Genomic DNA, 25,794 nt, shown 5'->3' with positions numbered 1-25,794 from the left:
CATAATCTCACTGAACACTTTTGTTTACATTTAATTTAGGTTGTTGTCATCATACCAAAAATGTGTTAATAAAAACAACACATTTTCTGTTGTGCAACCACAGACAACCAAATAACCCTAACAGAAATATTGTGCTTTTCTTCTCTCATCAGTTTTTGTTTGTTGGTAAGAGGACTGAATTTCGCGAGTACTGATGCAATAACCATGACTAATTAAAATAATGTTTATACCCCCACCACTTTTGTGAAGCAGCTTCAAATGTTGGGACTTGTTTGCTAATCACTTTTAAATACCAACCAGTAAAAGCTGGAGTTTAAAGTTCGAGCTTTATCTGCAGGGCAACTGGGTTGACATTCGCCATCACCCCCTGCTCGTCGGAGAACCGTGCGTCAAACCAACAAAACCCTCCGCTATGAGTCATATCGAAAAGTCAACAGTCCAAAATAATCTCCTCTGATGGGTATTTATGTAAAATAGATCTTAAAAATGTTCACTTGTACTCAGGCAGAAGCTGCATCCTCAATAGATAAATAGAGATACAGGAAGGGAGAGCAAATAGAGGGAGCGGGAGAGATGTAGACAGATATGGAGAGCAAAAGAAAGAGAGCAGATGTGGCCTTTGGGCTGAAACTGCTGAATCACCACGTCTCTTCTCATTACTTCATCGCATCATGAACCCAGGGCACTTTCTCTAAAGCCACGCACAGAGAGACCGTTGCGTTAAAAGGCAGAGAGAGGCAGCACAGAGGAGAGCGACAGAGGAAAATAAAAAAAGAGAGGGGGGGTGAGACAAACAGGAAAGAGAATGCCATGAGGGGAGATTCCCAGCTCTTTGTCCTCTATCCTTCGCAGTTCTCCCCTCTGTGCTGACATCACCTTGAAAGGCCCCGGAGGACGCTGTCTCTTCCCTCACCCACCTCAATGGGCTTGGGTCTGTTACATAAGGAATACATCAAACACACACACACACACACACACACACACACATTCGCAATCTGAGTTGACTGCAAAATACATTCACTCTTTCGTCTTGCAGCTTTATTGCTGGATGCCCATTGTGGTCTTTTTTGTGGCTCAGTCAGAGAAAGCCATCAGGTATTTGAAAGCTCAGAGAATGAGATGTCAGACGCAGAGAGTCGTGATACCTGGGGTTGCTTATGCAACTGCCAGCTATTTTAAAGGGGATGCCAGCATTATTTAGAGTTACAGCGTGTTTGTAACTGCTTGTTTGGTTTCCATCAAGGAGCAAAGCGTGCATAATGCTAATTTCGTCTGTTTTTGATGCGAGGTAAAATGGATGTGGAAAGGGAAGGTTAAATTGGGGAATAGAAGAAGAATTCTAATTTGGGAAAGAGGTGAATCAAGGTACAAAGGACTTGAAGAGAGAGAGAGTAAAAGCCTCATTGCTTCTCTTTAATATGACCTGCTCTAAAGGTATCAACAAAACCACTGTGACTAATATTTACTACGATGTTACAGTTAATCATAATTGACAGGCAGAATTGACCAATACTAATTGTATGCCCATCCCTTTTAGCTTCTCCATCAATCTGTTAATCAAAATTAGCTTATTATTAATTAGTGTGGGCGTAAGAGGGCCCTGTTTGTATTAGATTCTAGGTAAAGATGTACCTATTTGTTGTTGTTCAGTTTGTTTTTGTTGTTATTGACCCCTTTTTTGTGGCACAGAAACAAAGAAATCTACATTATCAAAAAATAACCAAACTGTTTTAAAGATATTTTTTGTAGGAATTGGCCACCTGACGAATTCAAACAAATAGGGGGCAGCATATCACCACAGTAACCGCTAACTGCTACTAACTGTAGCTACCTTTAGCTAGTTAGCTCAATTGGCACTGCAGCTGGCGAGGACTTCAAAAACACTTAAGAGAACACAGCTAGCTTACCAGTGGTTCCAAGGTAAGATGTTTCAGAGATCCTTTATCGATCCTTTGATAAAGGTGTCCCTGAAGAGGAAAAACTGAACTGGACCTAAATGATAACATTGCCAAAGATCCGTGATTAATTTAGAAGATGGTTGGCTCTGGACAGGTTTGAGACACCAAACTTTCTAACTAGGGTGTGTAATTGTTAACTTTGTACAGTTATGATTACATAATCTCTACGCCTCCCTAAATAATGTGTTCTCTATTTGCTAAAAAAGAACCAAAACACAAAGTAAGTTAAAGAAGTATAAGTTGTGTGATAACATTTTTTTATAGATATTGCGATAATATCATTACTGTGCATATGTTTCGTCATGATAAATGTGACAGCCCTATTTGTAACAAACTGGCATAAAGATGCCTCCAACTGGCATCTTCAATCTAAGTAATCAGACATGCTCATTTTGCAGAATAACTTTTGTGATTTCATTCAAAATAAAAGGAAGGATAAAAGCTTCTTAACGAGGAGTCATCTGAAGTCTGGCTTCAGGCTGATGCTATCCATCAAAAAGTTTTTATGAGTAGAGATACAAACCAAGTCAAACTGACAACCATGTCCTCTAATTTCTGATTAATCAGAACATGGCCTTGATGTGAACCTCACATAAAATCAGAACAGAGTAGAAATTTCCAGTGTGATTTTTTTTGTTTCCAAGTTATTACTACTGAGAGCCTCTGGCCTGGCTCTTTGCTGAGTGGAAAATCAATAACATTTAGCAGAATGCCTCTGTCCCTGATGCTTTAAGGGAAGCTCTGTCTGCTCTATCTCAAAGAATTAACATTAATATTTATGTTGAGCTCTTTGGGTAAAATATTGTTTGCAAACAAAAAAGTGCCACTCAAGTTGCAAATTCATTGCATTATATTTCTTAAATGATACATTATATTACGTACTTGGCATCATAAAAGTTGCCCTTGCTTGCAACACACTTGTATTTTACCAAGGCAAAGACATTTACAAGGGCATAGGCATGTATTTCTACATTAGCTACATCTTAAATATATTATATTTTACTGCATTCACTTAGCACACATTTGTCTGTTGCCAGTCCTTCCTATTAACTTCTGCGGAGAGTAGATCCATAGCATAACAGTAACGGTCACAGTTAGGTTTAGTTTCATACCAGACAAGAACTCCTCGGTTAACGTTCCCATCTCTACCCTACTTGGACTTTACATTTCTTCACCCTCAGCATTTTTTATGTGCGGTACATGTACTTCTGATGTGTGGTCATTACATATTTTGTAAATGAAAAGCCATGCATTCAAGTGCAACTATTTCTGAATGTAGACTGCAGTGTCTCACGTCCAGACATCACATCACAATGGTGGCAGCCGTTTAATCATGAGCCACCAAAACAATCACAGCAAGAGATGCAGGATTACCATAATGTAGAGCTGTCATTCACATTCAGGCAGCATAGTGGAACCTCAGACACTCATGCATGTATATGCATAATACACTGTTTTGGAGATAATCCTGGGCTGATTGTGTTGGAAATCGTATTCACTGCACTCAACAGCGAAAACAATTCACAATTACTTTTAAGCACCAGTGTCTGTAACTCAAACTTTACTTAATCAGTGGTACATGGCACCAGTTTATTTTTCAGATGCCAGTAATTAACTAGGTATTGTAGCCGGACAATATTATGGCATTGAAATACTGAACAATACCTTTTTGGAACTTTTGCCAAATTGTCTAACAGTGACACTGCATTACATTTACATTTGCATTTTATATTTTGCAGACACTTAAATCTCAGAATCAGACACCTACAATGGCAAGATCCCAAGGAGGGATACATCCATAAATTCTCTGTGCAGCAAAGTTGTTTAAATATATCTGTATGACAAAGATTTACTGAACTAGAATTGGAAATTCAATTTTCCAATCTATCTTAACATTTGTCAAGATGCGTTTTCATGCAAGCTTGACAAACTAATCTCAACTCAAAAAGTCCACTTACACCCCTTTCACACTGGACAAGAGAAACCCACTGACTCCCACTAACATCTGGCTTTGTCTTCAATGGGAAAGGGTACAATCTGCTTTCATTCCCAGGTCGAACGACTCTGCAGTGGTTGTAGGTGTTAATCAGCTCCAGCTCCAATCAGAATTGACACATGTTGTTATCCCACATTCCAACATGAACACACCGAAGTTGGAAGAACAACTTCCCAACTCGGGAAACGGGACCATCCGAGGAGCATGTGAATGCTGCATTTGTTCTGGTGCTTTCTACTGTTCCCTGTGTGTTGTTTGCGTCAAATGTTACACACACAAAAAATTAAAGGCAAGCTCGTCTACTGGCAATGGGGAAGGAATCAATCACCTATTTTTAGCAGGTTAGACTAAACTTTAGAGTCTGAGCCCCTTTAGGACTTTATGTCTGTGTTGGCTTAAAAGCCTGACACTTTAATCTTGACCTTGGAAACTGCAACAATCTCAACTCAAGATCTACTTACCCTTTGCTCTGCTATGCATTGGACCATAGCACACAGTTTTTTCTGTGAAAACACTCATTTTTACGTGAATACCAACAATTATTGCCATCTGACAATACTCTAGATACTCCATTAAATTGAAAAGGACAAAAGTGTCTCATGCGGTCGCCGCTTTATCACACCACCATCCAATACAAGGTTGACAAGATATAACCACACCGAGGTAATGGCAGCGATAAGTGGCTGTAAAATCCATCATCAACATCCACACAGAAAAAACCTTTATAGCTGGAAAATGTGATTTGCAGGAACAGAAAGCGGTGAGTGGGTTAGCAAGACTATTACAGAGCCGAGGGCTTTAACTTCACTTGTAGAAGGGGATGTTTTATTCAGAGCTACATGCTCCTGTATGACAGTGTATGACGTACAAGTTGATAGCGTAAGGATAATATGCTGTTGGCCAAGTTGTGCTGTCAAGGGATTGGAACACTTACTCATAGCTCTCTAAACACCCACATATTCACATTAGTATGAACATGCTCGCACACATGGCGTCATAGAGGCTCACATAAAAACATAAAAACAGAGGCAGGTAACAGGGCTAGGTGGTGGGATGTGTGAATACAAACCCCGGAGAAAAGCTCCTCTGTCTGTTCAGATTAATAGAGCTGTTTCTATTTTGGGATCAGCTTTAGTGAGAGGGGAGAATACAGTTTAATAAAAAGACTTAGAGTACAAACAAAAACACGGAATAGGAAATGAGGATGTAAGAATTCATTTAATTTTAGATCAAAATCAATCATAATTATTTGTGTCAATCAGCATAAGGCCACTTCACCCACACAAGACATCATGTTCCTTCTAGCTGACTGTTTATCAAACATCTTTTACGCCAAATCTGTAGCTCATCCCAAAAACTCGGGGACAGTGTGCCAATCAACACAACCAGCGACTGCACCAACTTCCATCAGTCAATTGGACTAAACTCAATTGATCATTAAAGTCACTTGCATGTGACACTTACCACTCATGCTGGGGCTCATCGATGACCAACAGGATCTTGAACTTCTTGGAGAGGGAGGGAGAGGGAGCCGACTGCTCCACAAACCCGGCGGCGGATGCAGCCGTCTGTTTGACCACGTTGGTGATGGAGCTGAAGGAGCTGAAGAAGCCGGAGGAGCCACCAGAGGAGGAGGAGGACTGGGCCTGTTGAGGCTGCTGAGCCAGCTGGCTCAGGCGGCGCTCCTGAGATGCGGGGGAGCTGGCTGGAGCCTGGGACGGTGCTGGAGCTTTGGTCGGGGACTGGGCAGGGGCAGGCGCCGTGGCTGGAGGTGCCCCCTGCTGGGAAGGGGAGGAGGCAGTGGGGGGAACAGGAGCAGGTGGGTCAGGCCTCTGGAGATCTGTCATGTATCCATTGGGCAGGTTGGACATGAAGCTGCTGTCCGAGAGACGGCGGCGGAGGAAGTTCATGATTGCGGTTGAAAGGTCGGTCTCTCAGTCGATGGGTTTGTGTGTCTCTTGATTTTTTTGGCTGTAAATGGAGTCAAAGCAGCGACAGGCAGAAATGGGTACAGAGAGATCAGAGGTCAGATGATGAATGACAGAGAGCAGATCTGTCCAAATGATCGAGGAGGCGTGTGACGGAGAGCTGCTTCTCTGTTGGAGGAATGAAGAGCAGGAGGGACAGAAAGGATGGATGAAGCGATGGATACAGCTCTGGTCCAGTCTTCAAGAGACAGCTCTCCAAAGCGCAGCTAAGCCAGCAGAACGGTGCGCGTGTATGTAGTGGTCCTCCTCGAGAGCCTCACGCCTCCTCACAAAATGCGTGTGTGTGTGACGTAAAAGAGTGTGTGTCTGAGAGAGAGAGAGGTGTGGTGTCGCCCCCTTCTGCGAGGTGCTGCTGCTCTCCCCCCTCTACTCTGCCTTCCTGCCTCCTGAGCTGCTGCAAGCCGAATGCGCTCAAGAGATGCTGCTCTCTCTCTCCTTATCTCACCCGCTCACTCACTCACGCTCCCTCTGCCCTTTTCCTCTCGCTCACTCTCACTCGGCACGCCGTCTCCCCCTCCCCCTCCTCTCTCCTGTCATCATCCTCCTACATCACTGGCTACGTGTGTGTGTCGTGCTGCAGCCTTGTGGTGCTGCGTGCCGTGTGCAACCACTGGAAGGGGTTTCCTGCTAGTGTGCATAAGGTGGAGTTCACAGATGGAAACACCATCCACCCTGCTCTGCAAGCCCCACCTCCATCTCCCACCATCCCTTCATTCGCCTATCATTTCTACCCTCCTCCTCAATTTCCCTTCATCCCTTTTCCCACCATTGCTCATGGATGCGACAGAGAGTAGCACTGAAAAAATACCCCCAACTGAGAATGCACACATGCCTGTATTTTGCACCAAAAGCATCGGAGGGCAGGGTTGATCTGTATTCATTTTCCATGAGGGAGAAACCCTCGTAGAGGTCAGTAGGAACAGAGATTTATTACTCTCTCATGGTTTCCATCGACTGACTTAATGAGTGATATGATTCCCTCGGATGGAATGTGTTGCTCTTCATAAATGTGTCCTGTTCTGCAGCCTGAGAAAGCTGCACATGGAGGTAATGGTAGTAAATGGCAGCCAAGCTGGAGGAACCCCTGTAGTGATCAGCATGATTTTAGATGCATTTTTCATCATCCTTTGATCTCTGTAAGAGGATCTGCCATCAGGGTGTAAAGTCGCAAATGGCACATTTCTCTGTACAGCCAGTAAATGCACAGTTTTAGCAAACCTCGATTTCCTCGCAGAACACTTAAAAACATCATCTCCTTTCTGTTAAAGATACGGTTTCTTTTTCTACACTACTCCACACTATTTGTTTTCATGTTGCTTTCACTTCTAAAGAGACATCTTAAACAAATATCTCCTCCCTATGCCTGGCTTTATTATGCATTTCAGGGCATGAGTGTAGAGCACGATTCCTAAATGCCATCAGCAGCAGCAGCCGCAGCTGTTTGCTCACGTCACTTCAAAAAAAAAAAGAAAAAAGAAAAAACAGCCAGAAGATGACAGAACAAAGAGAGAGAACGAAGATTATTAAACTGGGGAGAAAATCCCACACGTCTGAACCACACACTCAAGAACACTGCAGTAGAAAGGAAATATGGACCTACAGCAGTTCTATCTTGGCTTCACTCGGAAATTATTCCCTCAGGGATGTAAAGCAGATATTCTTCAAACCATGTATATCTGAAACGCTGACTGTTCATTCACCGTCACGCATTGAGATTTCTGGAAACTAGCAGGTTTCAATACAGCACTGATACTGATCTCAATTGATGGAAATGTATTCATTGACCTTTATGCCATTGAGGGCTGCTTTTCAGCTTTACTATGACACACTCATCTGGCCATATCTCTTTTGAACCTCAGCTATTTATTTTCGAATGACTCATATTTGGGGGGGGTTTTTTTGCAGGCGAGAAGCGAGTATCCTATGTATATTGCACACATATTGCTCCACATTTGGCCACCAGCATCAGCACATCAAATTGTGCTTTTAAATGCCCTAAGGGTGCATCTAAATGTATACAGTGTATACGCGTGATGGAAAATGTGCTGATGGCAGAAAAGAGATGAACCCACTTGTCATTAAGAAAACGACATGACCAAAGAGATATGTCCATACGCACACTGTTCCTTGGACTCAAGCAACACCACGGTAAAGTGGAATATGATGTTGGAAAAATAATTAATAAATTAACCTGTGTTCAGTCCTCAAAAGAGGCCGTCTTGCATAACATGCAGGATGCACATTTGTAGCAAGTCACGATGAGTCAAATCCAGTAGGGGTGGGTGGGTTGGGGGGGTCAGTCAAGCAGAAGAGAGCCGGAGAGTGAGTCACAGTCAGAGCTGCAGTGTGAACTGTAGCGACGGCCTAAGCTCATCCTGGCCTACATGTTTCATGACACACATACAGCACACATTTCAAACGGCCATTAAATAAATCGTGTGTGCATGAAATTATGCTGACAATGGAGTCAGGCAACTTGTGCATCAGAATCAAGTGTATTTTTCTTCCTACTTTCTTCCCATTCTCCCCACGCAATTATAACATACATAATATCATAAATCTGAAAAGGATTATGCCCCCCAACGTTCCTCATGTTCACTTTACTTCTCTTCACTCTGGTTAAGTCTGGTTTAGCTATAGCTTAGAGAGGAGAGCATGATATGATCTGCCCTGTGCTGCTGCATTGGAAGAAACACAGTATGGATACGCAAACAGCACATCCACAACGCCAGTAGCACTCATCTGTCAACACACACGCATGTGACAGACTCAAATATATGCACACATCCTCACACATACACACACACTCTGACATGTATGCAGAAACGCAGATGCTGACATACAAACACAGATAGCCCTTTGCTTCAAGCTTCATCACTGTTAATAAGGTTAGTATAATTGCAGACACATACACACATTTTGAGTGAGTGTAGATAAATGAATTCATTATTTTGCATCAATGAATAAAATAAGTCATTCTATTTAACACTAATTCATTCAGTAATAAAAATGTTAATGAGATCCTTTATCAGCAGATGAAGGATTTTAAAATATAAAACAAGTTTGTTGGAGGGTAGGACATTTACACATTTCATGTTTTTTATTGTTTGTGTTTGTGTGTGTTGTGTGCACGAGCCTGGATAAATGCTGCTTTGGGGGATTTGCAGCAGATATCCGAGCGGGTGAATATATGAGGGTCAAACCTCCTGTGGCTTCACTGGCTCAATTTCGATAATCCATGGAAAATCTAAACACTTGAGCTCTTTGCACATCTGGTATCAACGGTAGGTGCTCATGACATGCTGTAATACAAGTTACAACCTCAGTTAAGTATGCATAGAGTTGCAAATGATCAAGTTTTTAATGAATAATTCAATTCAATTTCAACTCAATCCTGAACATGCTAACACTGTTATTAAATTGATAAATGACTTTTTAATGACTAGACATAATGAGGCAGCTAATAGTGAAGTGCAAAAGTGAACAAATGGAAGTCTGCGTTGCGGGGGGTAACGTCAGATGCACCTACGGGTTAATTGAAAACACAGGGGGCTCAACCCAGGAAACAACAGGGCTGTTACGGGGCAGTGCTATTATAAAGTTACACACAAGGTCTTACAATGGTAGACCTTCACAGAAGTCATCTGACTGTGCCTCCGGCATTAGAAATGAGTGTGGATGCCAGAAACACCAGAAAAAACAAGAAAAACAAAGATTAAACTGTCTATCCACACCTTTGAAGCTGCTGTAGGGAATATTGTAGATTCAGTCGAGCTATTATAAAAGATAGCTCTCTGAATGAACTTTAACAGCGCCGTGTCGATGGATGGAGCAACAAGATTAAAACACCCACACACAACTCAGATATCTGCAGCAAATCCCCCAAAACACCATCAAACCAGCTTTGTGCGCACCACACACATACACGTGCACGGACACAGCAAAACTTACTTGCTGAAGAGACTCGTGCTTGTATTTTTTAGCTAAGCTCAGTTGTACTGTATATTTTTAGGAACAGAAAACTGAAGATTCAAAACTGCCATGGCAACAAGTAGGGCAGAAGTTGGCTTGAGAAGCTCAACAATAAAAGCTCCACAGTCGTGATAAATACGTGTACTGATGATGAGCAATTCACAACACAAGAAACTATAACCACAGTGATACACAATGCGCAGCGCAGCAGGGACTGGGAAGTGACAGTAACAGTTTAAGAACAGTTCGACAGGTGGATGCTTGGATGGAGGCGAGGCTTATCGCTTATCAAATTAGGCTGGAGGCAAGCTTATCAAATGGTACGAACAGCAGTAGTTACAGCAAAGCTTTCAGCAGGCAAGGCAGAGCACAACAGTGAGCAGATCACTGAGGGGTTAAATAAGATGGCATATTACAAAGGGTTTGTTGGATGTACAAGGTGACCAAAAAAACGTGGACACGGAAGCGTTACAGGTATGTTATAGTGGAATATTCAACCCCCACCCCCGATTCAACAAATGTATCGACACATGCTTTAAAATGCCACCAACACATTTCCACACAATTAAAAACTTGTGACCTGGCTGAAGTACAGACTTCTTAATGTGCAGTAATTTAAGTAAAGTAGTATTTTTATTATCATTACAGCAACACATACATTTTTGTATGTCAGTGACTCTATAGTTCTTAGTTTGACGCTGTAGGTACCACTCTTGCGTCACTTCGTTAAGTGCCCCTCTAGTGCAGTAGTATAAAGAGCAAAGAAGTCAGAGTTGACTTGACAACTCTGACAGAGTTTAAGATGCAAGAGGGGTAGGTAGAGTGTCGTAGTTTGAAGCTTACGTTCACTGACCAAGCTGCCGTATTTGTCGGGAGGGAGAATGAGTTGGAATATCATGACATTCTAAAAACAAACATCTGCCAACAGGAGGAGGTGGAAAATTCATAGCGTCTGATTAATATGTATGCATGTATGTGGTTGTGCATTGTTCTAAAAACAGCTATTGAACTAATATACCTGGCACAATCCAGCTTGAAATCAAATATTGATCTAATGGCAATTTCCATGAAGAGTGTTCACGTTATGGTTACATGAACCCCACCACTGAAACATACAATATTAGCCTACTTTTTTTTTTATATACATAATCAAATAGTTATTTAATAATCCAAAAAAACCAGAAAAACTAAAAATCTGTATTTTAAACCAGGATTAATATGGTTAGGACACCGGAGCATCCTGTTAATATCAACACTGTCACTCAGTGTCTAATTTTACCTTGTTTTAGTCCAGTTTTCAATCGCTTCTGACTCCCTATTTTGAATATTATGGACTTACTCCATGCTCAGTGACAACACAACGTTCAGTGGAGTAAGATGGAAGAGGAAGCTTCTGTTTGTCTCCTCTTATGGGGCCCTGGAGCAGCTGTGCATCTGCTGAAGTATGTGTCTGTTTGTGTGCTTAATGGTGCATTTTCTTTTGATGTTTCTTCACTAGGCATGGGCAGCAATGGCAATCGCCATGGCAACAGGCATGCGAAAGCTGAAAAGATTATCATAGTAAGTGCATGTGTGTGTGTGTGTGTGTGTGTGTGTGTGTGTGTGTACATGTTTGTATCAGGGTTTTAGCCACACACGCAGTGCAAGCTGGCGCATTACTGTCAGGTGAGCTTTTACCATAATCTGTTTTCCCTTTCTTGTAGTTTTATTATCATATGCCTACTGAACTCAGAGACTGGCAGGTATTTATATTTTAACAGCAACACTTAACTGCAGGCTGAACTGCAGTCTTGGTCTTTGCCAGCCAACCTATCAAAGCTGTAGCCATCCAAATTAATTGCTCCTGAGGCAGACACTCAGAAGCAGGGAGAGGCACTGTAAGCTGTAAATCATGAGCCACTTTCAGACTAATACACAAGAAACATTGCTCGAATCGATTTAAATTGGAAAATCAATGTGCAATCATTGCAAACATTGATCCAATTTGATTAGTTGTTCTCCTTCCAAGCAAAAAGTTACAAAGGCAGCCTTTGCTTTCATTCCAATCACTTCAGCCATTTTCACACTGGCCCACACAAACACTGTGAGGAAAGATTGAGGTGTGATTGAAGGATTCTCGCCGTGATTAGCAATATATATTTACAAGCCTTTGTTCCTGTCTACTTGCTTGCAAACAGTTTACTGTCCCTTCACAAGCTTTACAAAAGTAGATGAGTGGTGGACTCAAAGACTAGAAAAGCTGTGAAATCAGGAAATATTACTCTTCTTCTTTGCCTCACTAGACGTATTAAGACCGCTACCCCCTGTGCCTAAATGATGCACTGGAAATAATTGGCAACACTGAGTACAAATAGTGTTTAAGTCCTGAATTTCCACATATGGACTATATTGTGTGGTTTCCTTAAAGCGGCTATAATAAATATTTGTAAATGTATCAAATGAAAACAATATGTGAAAGGGCTTGTAGTGATGAGCTTATAGGGAATGATCCCCTAAAACTGCAGCTCCCAGCTCACTGTCCAGCCTGTAACTTCACTGTTTCTGTTTACTCTCACTGGTCTCATTATCGGCCACAGCAGGCAGCTGTTTTTGGTGAAGAAACCCACTGTTCCCCTACCTGCTCAGCGCTTAATGGCAGCCAGACACAGTTAGCGACAAGCTGGTGAACATAGTGGAACATTTAGTAGCTCGAGCCAGATGAGAGAGCCAGATATTTCCCTCAAGACTTGGTGGACACAAAACATAGCTAAAAGAAAGTAAAGATTGGACTTGGATTCATCAGGTGGCCAGAAACATGACTCCAAGTCATAATGTTGGTCAAAATCTGTCAGATCTGAAAATTTGCGACTGTTTGCTAACAAGGTGTTGATGGGTCAATGTTTTGCAAGTTTAAAACAGCTCTAAAGAACATTTGCCATAATTTTTCATATTGTTTTACATCAACAATGGAGAAAGAAATTGTCTCATAGAGATAGGCCAACAGAGAATTATCATCCAAGTCTGCACTTACCTTCAGCTCACTTCAGGTGGAGGTAGTAAAGAGTTGGCATCTGATGGACATTTGGAAATATAATTCTTAAAACTTGCAACTGTACACAGTAGCAAACATAAAACCTCTTAGGCTTTCCTCTTCTGGGTCATTCTGTTCTTCTGGATTGGCGCCAGACTGACACACGTGACCCCATCTTCATCTTACTGGAGGATGAAAGATGCCATGGTTAGCTCCCAGTTGCCTTCCCTTTCACGCCAAGCTAAACACAAATGGATGTCAAGCCAGACTTTGCTTACCCGGCCAAGGGGTGTATGGGGAGACAGTGCAGTGGAATTTCTAATTAGTTGATGGTCAGACTCAGCGATCTGGGGGATAGTGGAGGCTGGAATCTTTACAGCTTGTCCCGTAATGTTCAAGTGTGGCTTTAAACAGCACATTTCCGGTCTTGAGTCTGGTTTCCGTCATGACATTGAATTTAGTTAAACGATGGCTTACACCAGCCCTCAGACTCCTTAGGCTGCTCTTCTGTTGCATTGGTGGACTGGATAGTGGCATAAATCTCCTGCAGGGTCTCATTCAGAGCATCCGTTCAAGTCCCTCAGTGTGTTAACTGCCCATTTCGATGTTGTTGTTGTGTTGATCCCATCTTTGTCATCTTCTTTTAGATGTTATCCTCTTGGTGTTACCGCCTTGTGCCATTTCTTCCTTCTCTTTTTTAATTTCCCCATTTTCAGTGGTAACCCAGTCTTTAAAGTTGTCATGTTCTCCAGTTAGGTTAAAAGTAATGTTGAAGTCACTCATTATTATAGTGAGATCTTAGCTTGCTAATGTGTTCCAATAACAGACAGTTTCATTGGGACTACTTAGTTCAAAAGGTGTCCACTGATCAGGCATTAACTGAAACAGTGCCCAGGTCTCAGGCTACATTTTTCACGCATCTGCCATTATGTCAAATGGTACAGACAAGAATTTCATCATCTGCATAAATTTATTTACCCTGCCCCGACTTAAGTAATACAGTTATCCAACATTAAAGACTTCTGGCCTAGAGAGCGAGATGTGACTAGCCATAGTCCTTTTCAAGATAGATTAAAGTGCAAGTATAAAAAAATCAGCAAGTTCAGTTTTTTTTGGCTGTGGTTGTGCTAGTTGAGGTGTGAGAATCTGCCCACTGGAACAAAAAATTCTCGGAGGGAACACTGGTGGTGGGTATGTGCAGAAGCCTTTATGCTGCCCTGGAAAGCTGAGGCATATCTCCTGCATGACCACTCAACCACAGCAATGAGGCCTCATCTGCTTCAATGGATGGAAGAGACAAATCTTAACCTCTGGCTTACCTGTCAAAAGAGCACACACATGCAAACAACAACAAAAACAATTGTTAGCAATATTATTATCTGTTTTTTGTTCATGATATATTCACATACTATATTAAGTAAGATGTATCAAAGTTGGGTATGTGGGGTGATATGTTGATCCTCACTGAATAACCACATCATGGATAAATGACTTCAGTCGCAGCTCCAGAGGGGCTTGCTTAGCCTTCAACTCTCGTTCTCAAGAACCCCTCGACAGGGCGGCAGCAGGCTCTGACAGCGTCTTTTGCATATTTGCAGCATTATCTGTAGTGATGAACACTAATTGCTCTTTGTTGATTCTCCATTTTCTGGGGTTCGAAAAGCCAGGCTCTCCAGCTATTTTAAATGGCACCATGTCTTTAGTTATGACATACCAAGCGTATGCCAATGTTTGATTAAGACCTTTTACGCTTTTTGAAATTGGTGCATTTGCATTTTGTTTTTGTCAGACACAAAGTCTGGAAGAGGAAAAAGGATGTTAAATGAATAATGAATTGATCCACTAATAACTTTCACTGTTATAACTCAACCTTGTTGTTGTTTTATTAGTCACTGTAGCATCGTCTGTAATCAAAGATGCCCTCTCTACTTATGTTCATTTTTTCTTTTTTCACTGAGCACACTGTACTACATTAATGACTAATGAAAACTAATGAATCACTCAGAATGGTGCAAATTGGAATAGACTAAATGGACAAAACGGTAATAATATCACATTAATCACAATCACAATTCACAATCTTAAAATAGGGTTTATTTTTTCTCAATTTTGAAATGCCCTGTAGACTATAGCCAGACTTGAATCAAAGGAGAATAATTTCCGATTCACAAAATCCCAATACTGGAAATTCATCTTGATCAACTTCTCATTATTGTTTTTTATTGCATTTCGCAATAAAAACATATATTGGTCCATCCCTATCCAAGGAAACCACACTGATTATAAATTGTAGGCAGGAAAGCAGAAAGCATATGGACTAAAGTAGGTCTCTGGGGTCATAATCTCAAGCTTTATTTCGATGTACATGATGCAGTATAGGATGAACAAATAACCTTTTTATTCCTACTGGTGCTTAACTGTTCCTGAATTAAGGCAAAGAGTGAGTGAGCTTGTTCGTCAGGAGGATTTAGTGACCTTATTAATATTCATTTGGCTGAAAGATGGCTCTCGGCAATTATGGAGAAGATAATATTTATCCTGCTCTTGACAATCCCAAAATGAGCTGCAGAGATATTGCTAACTGTCATGAATCTACATTCAATATTAATTAATTCAAATAGATGTGAGCATCGGGCCAATAAGCCAAGCAACTGTTGCAGGGGTGAAGACTGATGATGGCCTCACAGGCTTTTTGGCTTTTAGTGCTGCTGCAGTATTTTAAACTGAATCTCACAGTCAAGATTAATTTCACTTTCACAAATGTTCTTTTAAGCATTTGGTTTCAAGCAAAGTGAGAGTTAACAAGCTGTCAAATACAGTATAAAGTGATGTTTAAATACATTATATGCTTTTCTTTCACAGTTTCTCCAGAACTTCAGCCCAGCACACTGCTGCTAAATATGACGGTCTGGATCCTGACAGCAGAAATCATCATTATCATGTCAGCATGATTTAATTCTTATGTATCTTTTACAAGATGTGTAATGCAATACGAACTTTAGACAAAACAGAAAATTGAAAACAAACCTCACTGAATAACCAGCCCCAACTTTTATGCCATCTGTTCTATTCTCACAAAAACAAAAAATAAAGAAAAGAAAATGTGCTATCATGTTATATTATTACTTTGGTAAAAGTGAAAGTCACTCAATGGACTTAAGTATCAAAAGTACACATATATTAAACATATATTTACATGTATGTATGTATGTACTTTATACTATGGGTCATTAAATCATCGGCCTAGACAAATATCAGATCCAATATTCAGCATTTCTTTAATTATTGGAATCAGTGTTTTTTTTTATTTATTTAAACATGCACTCATTCGGCTCTGATGCAACATGTAATCAGAAAAGTAACAAGTAAGTAATTTTTTTTAAATTAATGCAGTGAGCAAAACGTACAATATTTGCCTCCAAAATGTAGTGGAGTGAAAGTATGAAGTACCAGAAATTGAAAAAACTCAAGTAAAGTAAAAGTACCTCAAGAGTGTACTTAAGTATAGCACTTGAGTAAATGTATGTAGTTACAGTCAATCATTGAATACTTCTATTGCATTCAAATTATCTCACAATTGTGATACACTTCTGTAAGATAAATGCATTAAGTCAATAGAGATGGAAATATACATGCTATATATAGATTGTATGTATAATTTTTCTTTTGATAGTACTTTCACACTGTATAATACAGTGAATACTGACTGTTGCAGTTGCAGTTAGCATCTCTAACACACCATAGAAAACAGAATTACCTCACCTAGCTAAACTTGGTCGACAACCACCCTCTGCTGGCTAAACTTAGAGCTGATAAAATGTTTTCTTCAAAGTATTAAAATGCATCAGTTTTCTTTCCAATTGACATTTAACGACTTTATCCATCATAGAAGTAACTAAGTACACAATAACTCACAGAATAATCCTCATGTCGTCTCTTTTACGGCAGTTAAACGATTAAAGTTGCTGACCTTCCATCTTTGACTCAATTTCCCATGAGCCCCTGGCTCGCAGCGCACTCTGTGACGTATATTTTAGTCGACTGTCAAACACACCGCTGACCCAAACTGACTTGAAAGACGCAGTTGAACGTTAAAAGTGATCATTTTAGTGCGATGTAGCGGCTGTTGTCGTGTTTAGCGGCATCGAGCCTCTCAGTCTGAAATGTATCTCACAGGTTATGTGTCCGCAACTTCGTTTTATACGTTATTTAGCCGGTTATCCCGCTGATAAACAAGCTTGTGTCGTTGCTGGAAAGCTATCCTAGCTAGTTCAAAATGACTCTTCCAGCTTTGCACGGCACCGGTGTGGTTTACAGGAGGATTTTGTCACAGTTTCCTCAGGATATCAGTTTAGCTTTTGCCTATGGATCTGGCGTTTTCAAACAACACGGGACCAGCCAAGGTCAAATGGAGGTTAGTGACAGCTGCCCTGCCAGTTTCCAAACTCTGCTCATGACGTTAAACTTGCACGTCAAGTCAACTGGACCACATTAACACATCGTTAGCAATTTAAACTGCACATGCTCGAGTAAAAAAGGTCTGATGATCCCGTTTCCTAAAAGGAGACACTTTATTACTGCTGTATTTCCTTTACTTTCTTTGTTTTCAGTCAGTCAACAGTGAAAATTTTTATATTGTTTAGGCTTTAAAACATGAAGAGTTAGCCAATGTGGTTGAAGTCAATATAACTTTTGATATGGGAAATCAATACTGCTATATTACTATGGGTGTTTGAAATCAGTGTCTCTATATTAATATGAATGTTAATATTAAGATCACAGTTTTCCAAAGACCTTTTACAAAAATGTAACAACATCGTCATTGTTTTCAGTACAATGAACTGTTATGCATTACATCTAATAAAACTCTTCACACATATATCACAATAATAAGTTATTGTTATGCATGTTTGAAGAGTTTTATTCAACACTTGTTTTTGTTTACAACCAGGGATGCACAATATGGATTTTTTTCAGCCGATATGATAACAGATAATAGAAACCGACATTTTTATGCTTTTTCGTGCACACCTCAGATGTAGTGAGCAACGACCAAAATCAACCTGAATAAATAATAACACTTACAATATTCACATCTCAATCATAACTCATTGTTATTTTTTGTGTTACAATTTCTTTAGTTTGGGCAACAGAACAATGTGATTATATCGTCACAATATGATTCCAGTAAAAGTTGATAAACAAATGGTAAATGGACTTTATTTTATACAGTGATTTTCAAGTGTTGGGTTGTGTTTACAACACAAGCCAGCACTCACCGATTCACAAACATACTCACACACCGCTGGCTATGCCTTCAGGAGCAAATTTCAGTTCAATATCTCACCCAAGGTCTCTTTGACATACAGACTCCAACCACAATCGACCTTCCAATCAGTGGACGACCACTCTGCCTCCTGAGCCACTGCCACTTGAATTGATTGCTCACAACTGACTACTATGTTAGAATTTAAAGCTGTATCCTAAGTCATTGTACGAGATGATGTGATGTTCCCTATTCTGTTTACCCCTTATATTAACAGAAGAACATGCTGGACTTTGTGATTGCGGTGGACGACCCAGTGACGTGGCACACCATGAATCTGCTGCAGAATCGCAAACACTACTCCATCCTCAAGCTGCTGGGGCCCACGATGATCAGCTCCATACAAAATGAACACGGGGCTTCAGTATATTACAACACACTGGTGCCTGTGGACGGGAGGGTAAATTTAGTTTTTATGTATCTGCATCTTTTTCCGCATCAACCTTCTACTTTTCTTCACCTCCTTTTTTTCTTGCTGAAACCGTTCATTTCTCATTCAATACTGGACTCTCCTCTCGTGTTTTTTAAGCAGCCATAGTTTCTCACTGTGTGATTGCTTTTCACAGGAATCCACTTTTGTAATCCTTTAGTGTTTGTTTTGACTGTAGATAATCGCTACTGGCAGAAGTAATATAAGTCCGCTGCTGGGTCTGAGCACGGACAGACTTTGTCATATCTGGCTTCCAAAACTTTATCTAAGCTTGTTTTCTTGTTTTTGTCTGGCTTGACTTTATCAACCGCATACTTAAATCTTCGTATCCTCTTTTCAGATAATCAAATATGGTGTGATTAGTACAGAGGCTCTGATAGATGACCTGATGCACTGGAAGACCATGTATGTTGCTGGACGCCTTCACAAACCAGTCAGTACCACGATCACACTGTTTTGGATAAGAAAAACTGAGATGTATAAATCTGATTACATTTTACATATTATGTTTATTGTCAAATAACAATAAAAGTTATTTAAAATGACTAGTAGTTCTTGCACATTTGACTGTGTCAAAATGACTACCTATTCACTTAAATCTTTTCTTAATTTTACTAAAGCGTATGTGCACAAATGTTTTTTCATCCATGCTTATATTTGTGCATGCATGTTTTGCTGCTTCTCGTGCAGGTGAAAATGCTGGCGCAGAGTGAGAACGGAAAGCTCCGCGCTGCTCTGGTTGCCAACCTGAAGAGTGCTGTGACAGCCTCCTTCCTCATGCTGCCAGAGAGCTTCACTGAGGAAGACCTCTTCCTGCAGATAGCCGGTCTCTCTTATGCCGGTAATTCAACTGCACAGCTACAAAAAACTGAGCGCATCAAATACGAACACAATTTTAAAACTCTTGTATTAAAAAAGATCCAATACATTCAGTAAACACAGATAAGCGTTCTAGATGCAGATATGAAAATAATTCCTCTTTTGCTCACACACACTTCTTATCGTTGTTATTCAAAGACAGCTGAGTTAGCAGTATCAAAGCTTGTGGCTTTCATACAAAAAACAGTCATGCTGGTGTGGTTCAAACGCTTTGAATATTAATGCAATCCAACATGCTGGATGTTGTTTGTAATCCATCTATCAGAAAGGTTATGAGTCAGTTGGCTGCTGTTGATTGATGGCTCTAGAACCTCAAGACACAGAACTAATTTGTTTGATTTGAAGCAGCTTGATTAATTCTCTCCTTTGTGTTGTTTCTACAAATGTTTCCACGCTAAAAATGTGCTCACAGTGGGAGTGTTTATATGTATTTGTTAAACTTTTATTTAACCAGGAAGCCCCTTGAGACTGAAATCTCTTTTCTAAGGAAGACCCAGCAAAGACAGAAAAACACAACAAACGGGGAATACAAACATAAAAGACAGAAGGATAAGACTAGATCCAGCTTAAATAAGGCATTAGCATTTCTCAGGTTTTTGGGCTTTTCATTTTTTGGCTATAATTCTTCCAGTGGGAAGAATGGATTCAGATATAACATGTAGTTTCCTGACCTACAGAAGCAGAAGGTCATGTCATGAATAAAGAGCTAATGAGTGTTAGGTCACCATCATAAATTTCATACCAGAAGGAGTTCCTTCCTGCTACAGTGTGGTACTACAGCTATCACAGCAAATATATTAAACTTAAGGGGAAGCATTTTGTCTGTCTCTTCAGGGGATTTCCGAATGGTGATTGGAGAAGATAAATCCAAGGTGGCAAATATCGTCAAAGACAACATTCAGCACTTCCGGATTCTGTACAGCAACATCCTGCGGGACTGCCCTCAGGTGGTGTACAAACCACAACAAGGAAAACTAGAGGTAACAGATGACACGTACACAAATGCACAGGACACACACCTACGACAGTAGTACAGTGTGTGCTGTATTGACAGTAACGCCTCTGTTCACCTAACACTCATTATTTAAGGGGCGTAAAATGTCAAAAATCCTCTGAACTTTTATCTGATACCTTGAAACTTTCACAAAACATGGCTACAAGAATGTTACCAAAAACACATGGTTTGTAATTAGAGTCATAAAATGAACAGACATTGTGTGATGCCTGGTCTATGAACAAAAACAAAACTCAAAAGGAACACAGGCTTGACTAGAACAGTACAGAGTGTCCTCACAGCCTTGGTAGTACATTTTAAATGGGGTGTGACTGACTTGGCACTTTGCCGTGTTACCTGCTTAACACACAGTATTAACCAGTACAACATGTAAGACATGGGTTGGTCTGCATTTACACACTGGATGGCAGGAATGAAATATGCCTCTTCATTTTTGTGGTGTAAGGTTACATCTTCTCTTTATTATTATTTAACTGTTAACACCACTCCCTGTTGTACTAAGAAAATACTTATTATCACACCATCATGAAATACGTGTGTGTGTCTGTGTGTGTGTGTGTGTGAGTGAGTAACACATTTCGCAGTAAACAGTGCTCCGGGGTATTGTGCACTGTGAGCCTTGTACGTGTTAAATACCTTTGTGCCCTTGTACGTCATTAGACAGTGCAGCAGAAGTCGCACATGCTGAACCAGCTGCAGACTGCTGTGCACCCAGAAGGCAGATTTGAGTCAAACATTTCACTAAAATTTCACTTAACACCCGAAAAAAGCTTTGGCAAACAGTTGAGGATAAATGTTTGGCACTTAGTGAAATGAGTCACACACAAAAAAAGCCACATATACTCACTCCAGTGATTGAATAACAAGATATTGCAGCACATGAACACCACAGATATGTTTGAGGGGTGGGCGGTATCTTGGTTTCATGACCGTCACCGGTGTCGCATTCTGCTACGACATTGGATTTTGCAATAACGTCACTACTGCCATAAGTGTTTTAGCATACCAGAAATAATGTGGCTGTGATAACATGCAGTTAAATGGCTGAACACGTACTCTTAGAACTAAAGCTACATCCAGTACTTACTGTTTTCTGACTTCGGTAACACAAACATGTGGAAGGTCAACAAAACACCCCAATTTCTCCGTTGTTGTCTGCAAGAACCTACACAGACGTCTTTATCTACTCCGACCATCCAAGATCGAATGGATTATCTTTGTTATGATGAAAATTGGAAAAATATGCAGGCACTAACTATTTTACTTTGGACTGCTTTCTCAACAACGGCCAGCAAGGAAAAGGCAGGATGCGCTTTAAAACTCAAGCTTGGATTGTTGCCGAGTTCACCACAGTGACATTAGTTTCCAGTTAGCTGTTGTTGCTGCTGGTTTTCTGTCCACTGATTGTGTCTCTGTTAATTGATCTTGTTTGTGCGCCTGCAGGTGGACAAAAGCCCAGAGGGCCAGTTTATCCAGCTGATGGCGCTGCCTCGGACTCTGCAGCAAAGGATCACAAAGCTGGTGGATCCTCCGGGGAAAAACCGAGACGTGGAGGAGATCCTGCTGCAGGTCGCTCAGGACCCAGACTGTGGAGCTGTCGTACAGCAAGGTTCGGACTGAAGACAACCTACTCTATAATATGTTCTCTGGGTATGATGCATGATAATGGTTCGACTGGCAGAGAAAGAGAGAGGGGTAGATGGAAGGAGAAAGCCATCACTCCCCGATGTTTTATTATGATACACTGTATCCGAGAGTACAGATGATGGTCCTTATCACATGTGGTGAATATAAAATAAGGTATGACTGTGTGACAAATGAATAATGGAAGGAATCACACACTGACACAGCCAACACAGTGCCAAAACATCCCCTGAGTCAATGTACAATACATAAACAAGTAGTAAATCAAATAAACATGTCCTTCAATGGCAGCCAAGGCCCATCAGCTCCAAGATGAGTCATGTTGAAGCAAATGTAAATCACTCAGAATTTGTATGTTTACCCATAACAAGTCTGTGGATGGACAGATTTCATCACCTTGTTGTTTATTTAAGCAGAAAAAAAAACTGTTGTATTAGTTTGAGGTTGTTTGATAACCTCTACCCATAACTACCAGCCATTAAATCAAATTGCAGGGTGATGAGATATTAATTGTTCTATAACATGTTTTTGTTCCTCCTCAGGTATTTCATCTATTGTGAAAACCTCCAGTATAACACAGAGCATCAAAGGCATTGCTACAGCTGGTAGGCACTCTTTTCTTCTTTGTTTGATATTTTGGCAAAATCCTGCTGTATATATTGTCAAGTTGTGTCAGTAAAGGTTGTTTTGGGGCTTCAGGAATAGCTTGACATTTTAGGAAATACACTTGCTTTCTTGCCGGGAGTTATTGATTGATGTCTGTGTCCTAAATCTGCAGCTGCTTAGCTTAGCATAAAGACAGGAAACAGGTGGGAACAACTAGCATGTCTCTGTCTTAAAGTACAAGCACCTCTCAAGCTAATTACATTACAATTTATGGTTTTAAGGTGCTGAAAGGTGGATTTTGTCACCTTTAGACAGAGTCGAGCCTGATTTATGATGGGGAGCTCAACACTTTTTGCTTTCTATTCACATTGCATCACTGACTATTCTCAACTTTGAGACTAAGATTTGCATTTTTCCTGTAAATGTAGTTTCCAATTATCGGTCTCCTGGATTACTAATAATCTATATCGGTATCAGCCCTGATAAAACCATATTGGTCACCCTCTAATCCACAGACAACTCTTTAAATACAACATATATCCAGCTTCATATACCGTATGTTTTTAATTGATCAGCTCCCAGTCTGCATGTTAGCAGCAGAATCCCCTCACTCCCTACAGTCCTCTGGGAAATAAAATCAATGAATCAATAAAAAGGAAGACTGGAGATTTGTCCCAATGGAGCTGACATGAAAAAATATTTTGGCCCAGTGATGTCTGCTGTCACTCAGTTTGTTAACGCTCTCTACAAGCTGCTGCTGACAGACAGCTGCTATCTCCATGTCGATGTTTGTAACACTACTCAATCACATGGCACCAAAGAACATGACAGCGCAAAATACAATGTCATTTTATGTTGAGCGACACTTATCAAAAGTGTCCAGCGCTCTACTATAAGCTCGAGTCCTGCTATGTCCTGTTTCCAGTCTTCATGCTAAGCAAAGCTAACCGGTGATGGCTCAATATTTACTGTACAGATATGACAGTGGTATTGATCTTCTCATTGAACTGTCAATAAGAAGATGAATAACCCTTTTCTCCAAAAATGTTCAACTATTCCTTCAACATGGTCTTTAATCATTGTGTCTATTACCTTAACGGTGTAATATGTAAGAAATTGGCCGGCTTGAATTCACACTCCCAACAAATAGGGTCAGCATTCCACCAGAGTAACTGCTAACTGCTGCTAACTTTTTTAGCTAACTTTTTTATACGTTCATTACTGTAGCTACCGTTAGCGCAGTTAGCTGTGCATCTAGCCGGACTACCAGGGGAGTGTTGATGTTTACATTGCTAGCACGGGAGCCTTAGACAGCACGGAGAAAGAGGTTTTCAGGCCCGGGGCTAGCTGCTTAGCATGCTAACTTCAGTAGATATCTCTTCAACACAAAACATAGATGTCTTTGACATGACTTCCAAACTGTTACTTCTTCACAATCTGTTGATAATTTCAGCTAAAATTCTTACATATTGCACCTTTAATTAGAAAAATGGATGATACTATGAAAGATTTTCCACATTTAAGAAATGGTAATGGCATTTTGGACAAACTAGACGTCTTTAACCTGTGTTTCAAACTTTTGTCACGCAGAAATGGTCTTCTTCTGATGTGGTTGTTAATGTTCAGTGCTCTGTGTGTCCGGCTCTTCCCCAGGCCTGTGGAAGACGGTGTCGTACAGCTCAAAGAAACTGATGAAGATGTGGAAGGGTTGGAGGAGGAAGCCGTCTGTCTCACAGATGTCCTGATTCTGTCTGTCTCCCAGGAGCCTGTCTTCCTCTGTGACTGTCAGCCTCTCCTTTGATTTTACCCCGAAACAAACTGCGGCTGGAACCATCGCACACTCGCCTCTGGTTCTATCACTCTGCTATCGCCTCACTTACCAGATGAAAGACTGTGTTTGAATAGTGTAGAACTGTCTGTACAACTGCCCTTTATACACAGTTCATAAAAGTAGTAGAAAAGCGGGTGACATTTCACCAGGCTGACTGAATTATGGCTGACATTTAATGATACTACAGACTGGACCTTTCTGGATAATGACTACAGTGCCTGGCGAGGAACTGCTGAATTGGCTGTGTCTAGAGCCACAGCACACAGTGAGTGAACACAGCTTGCCACAAGTATAATGAAGAAACGACTTGTGTGTCATCTGTCGTCTTTTGAGTAAGTGTTTCTGTGCATTTTCGATGTGACTGGTGCTAAAGCTAAGAGCAAAGATGATGGACACCTAAGATGCTGAAAGAGTGCATAAATTGAGAACGATATTTCTACATTATCCTCTCTGTGTTGAGAGACGACTGTTTACATGTGGACTGGTGTTACATGTAACGCATGCACTTCTCATCCTCGTCTTTTAACCGCGTTTGTTTATGTCAGTATACACAGAGTTAAAAAATAGGATCCCATTTATTTTGTTAAAATGTTCCTCGTTGTTAACCTGTTACTCTTCACCTCTCTGACACCTTATTGTTATGAGCTTTTCATATCAACAACTGGAGGTCTTCAATGGGAAAATGCATTGTTTCACAATTACTTGCTGTAAACAAGAAATGGGTTGACAGTAATTAAAAATTTAATACAACAGCATCTATGATGGATTAGTATTTTTTTCCTAATTGATTGATTTTTGAATCCACAATGTGAAAAAATATTGAATTAAAAAGTTTGGTATTACTTAATACATGCTAGTCAAGGGGTACAAACATGTACAACAGACAATTGCATATCAGTATTAAAGGTGCAATATGTAAGAATTTTAGTTGAAGCAAAATAATGCACTCAATGTGAAATAACAGTTTTGACATCATCTCAAAGATGTAAATGTTTTGTGTTGCAGAGATATCTACTAAAGCATGCTAACAGCTAGCCCCCGTCAGCTAGCTGCACGTTTAACTGAGCTAACTATGAACGGAGTGCAGTTAGTGGTAACTGTGCTGATATGCTGCCCCCTAGATATGAAATGGAGAGGAG

At 40.6% G+C, this 25,794-nt stretch overlaps 2 protein-coding genes and 1 long non-coding RNA gene across 3 annotated transcripts in view; 1 reads left to right on the top strand and 2 right to left on the bottom strand.

Annotated features, from left to right (window-relative positions):
* The window catches only part of syn2b (synapsin IIb), an 85,019-nt gene extending 78,482 nt beyond the window's left edge, over nt 1-6,537 (bottom strand). Inside the window, exon 1 of the mRNA XM_084349247.1 lies at nt 5,419-6,537. Coding sequence (XP_084205373.1) covers nt 5,419-5,864 — 446 coding nt within the window. The 5' untranslated portion in view covers nt 5,865-6,537. The remainder of the gene's footprint in view (nt 1-5,418) is intronic.
* A 6,393-nt stretch (nt 6,538-12,930) lies between these two features.
* On the bottom strand, nt 12,931-16,899 carry LOC311255366. Its single transcript, XR_014622361.1, has 3 exons — nt 16,840-16,899; nt 13,203-14,243; nt 12,931-13,109 (listed from the first exon to the last, which is right to left on the bottom strand). It is a non-coding gene; the product is annotated as an uncharacterized lncRNA (long non-coding RNA).
* A 78-nt stretch (nt 16,900-16,977) lies between these two features.
* Nucleotides 16,978-25,410, top strand: tamm41 (TAM41 mitochondrial translocator assembly and maintenance homolog). The gene is made up of 8 exons (XM_084348061.1): nt 16,978-17,338; nt 18,468-18,650; nt 19,021-19,113; nt 19,371-19,521; nt 20,394-20,539; nt 22,018-22,183; nt 22,761-22,823; nt 24,478-25,410. The coding sequence occupies exons 1-8, from the start codon at nt 17,201-17,203 to the stop codon at nt 24,567-24,569; spliced, it is 1,032 nt and encodes a 343-aa protein (XP_084204187.1). The 5' UTR covers nt 16,978-17,200; the 3' UTR covers nt 24,570-25,410.
* Nucleotides 25,411-25,794: the final 384 nt, after the last annotated feature.

The sequence above is a fragment of the Pagrus pagrus genome (genome assembly GCF_965226575.1).
Source record: "Pagrus pagrus genome assembly, chromosome: 3".
Classification (NCBI taxonomy): domain Eukaryota; kingdom Metazoa; phylum Chordata; class Actinopteri; order Spariformes; family Sparidae; genus Pagrus; species Pagrus pagrus.
The sequence above is the reverse complement of the archived record's forward strand: the minus strand, read 5'-3'. Positions and strand labels throughout refer to the sequence as shown.

What these genes read in the sequence shown, in the direction of transcription:
- tamm41 (XM_084348061.1), top strand. Translation starts at nt 17,201, where the DNA reads ATGACTCTTCCAGCTTTGCACGGCACCGGTGTGGTTTACAGGAGGATT. An exon ending in TGGTGCCTGTGGACGGGAGG is followed by an intron (nt 18,651 to 19,020) that starts GTAAATTTAGTT and finishes TCCTCTTTTCAG; the next exon opens with ATAATCAAATATGGTGTGAT. An exon ending in CTGGACGCCTTCACAAACCA is followed by an intron (nt 19,114 to 19,370) that starts GTCAGTACCACG and finishes CTTCTCGTGCAG; the next exon opens with GTGAAAATGCTGGCGCAGAG.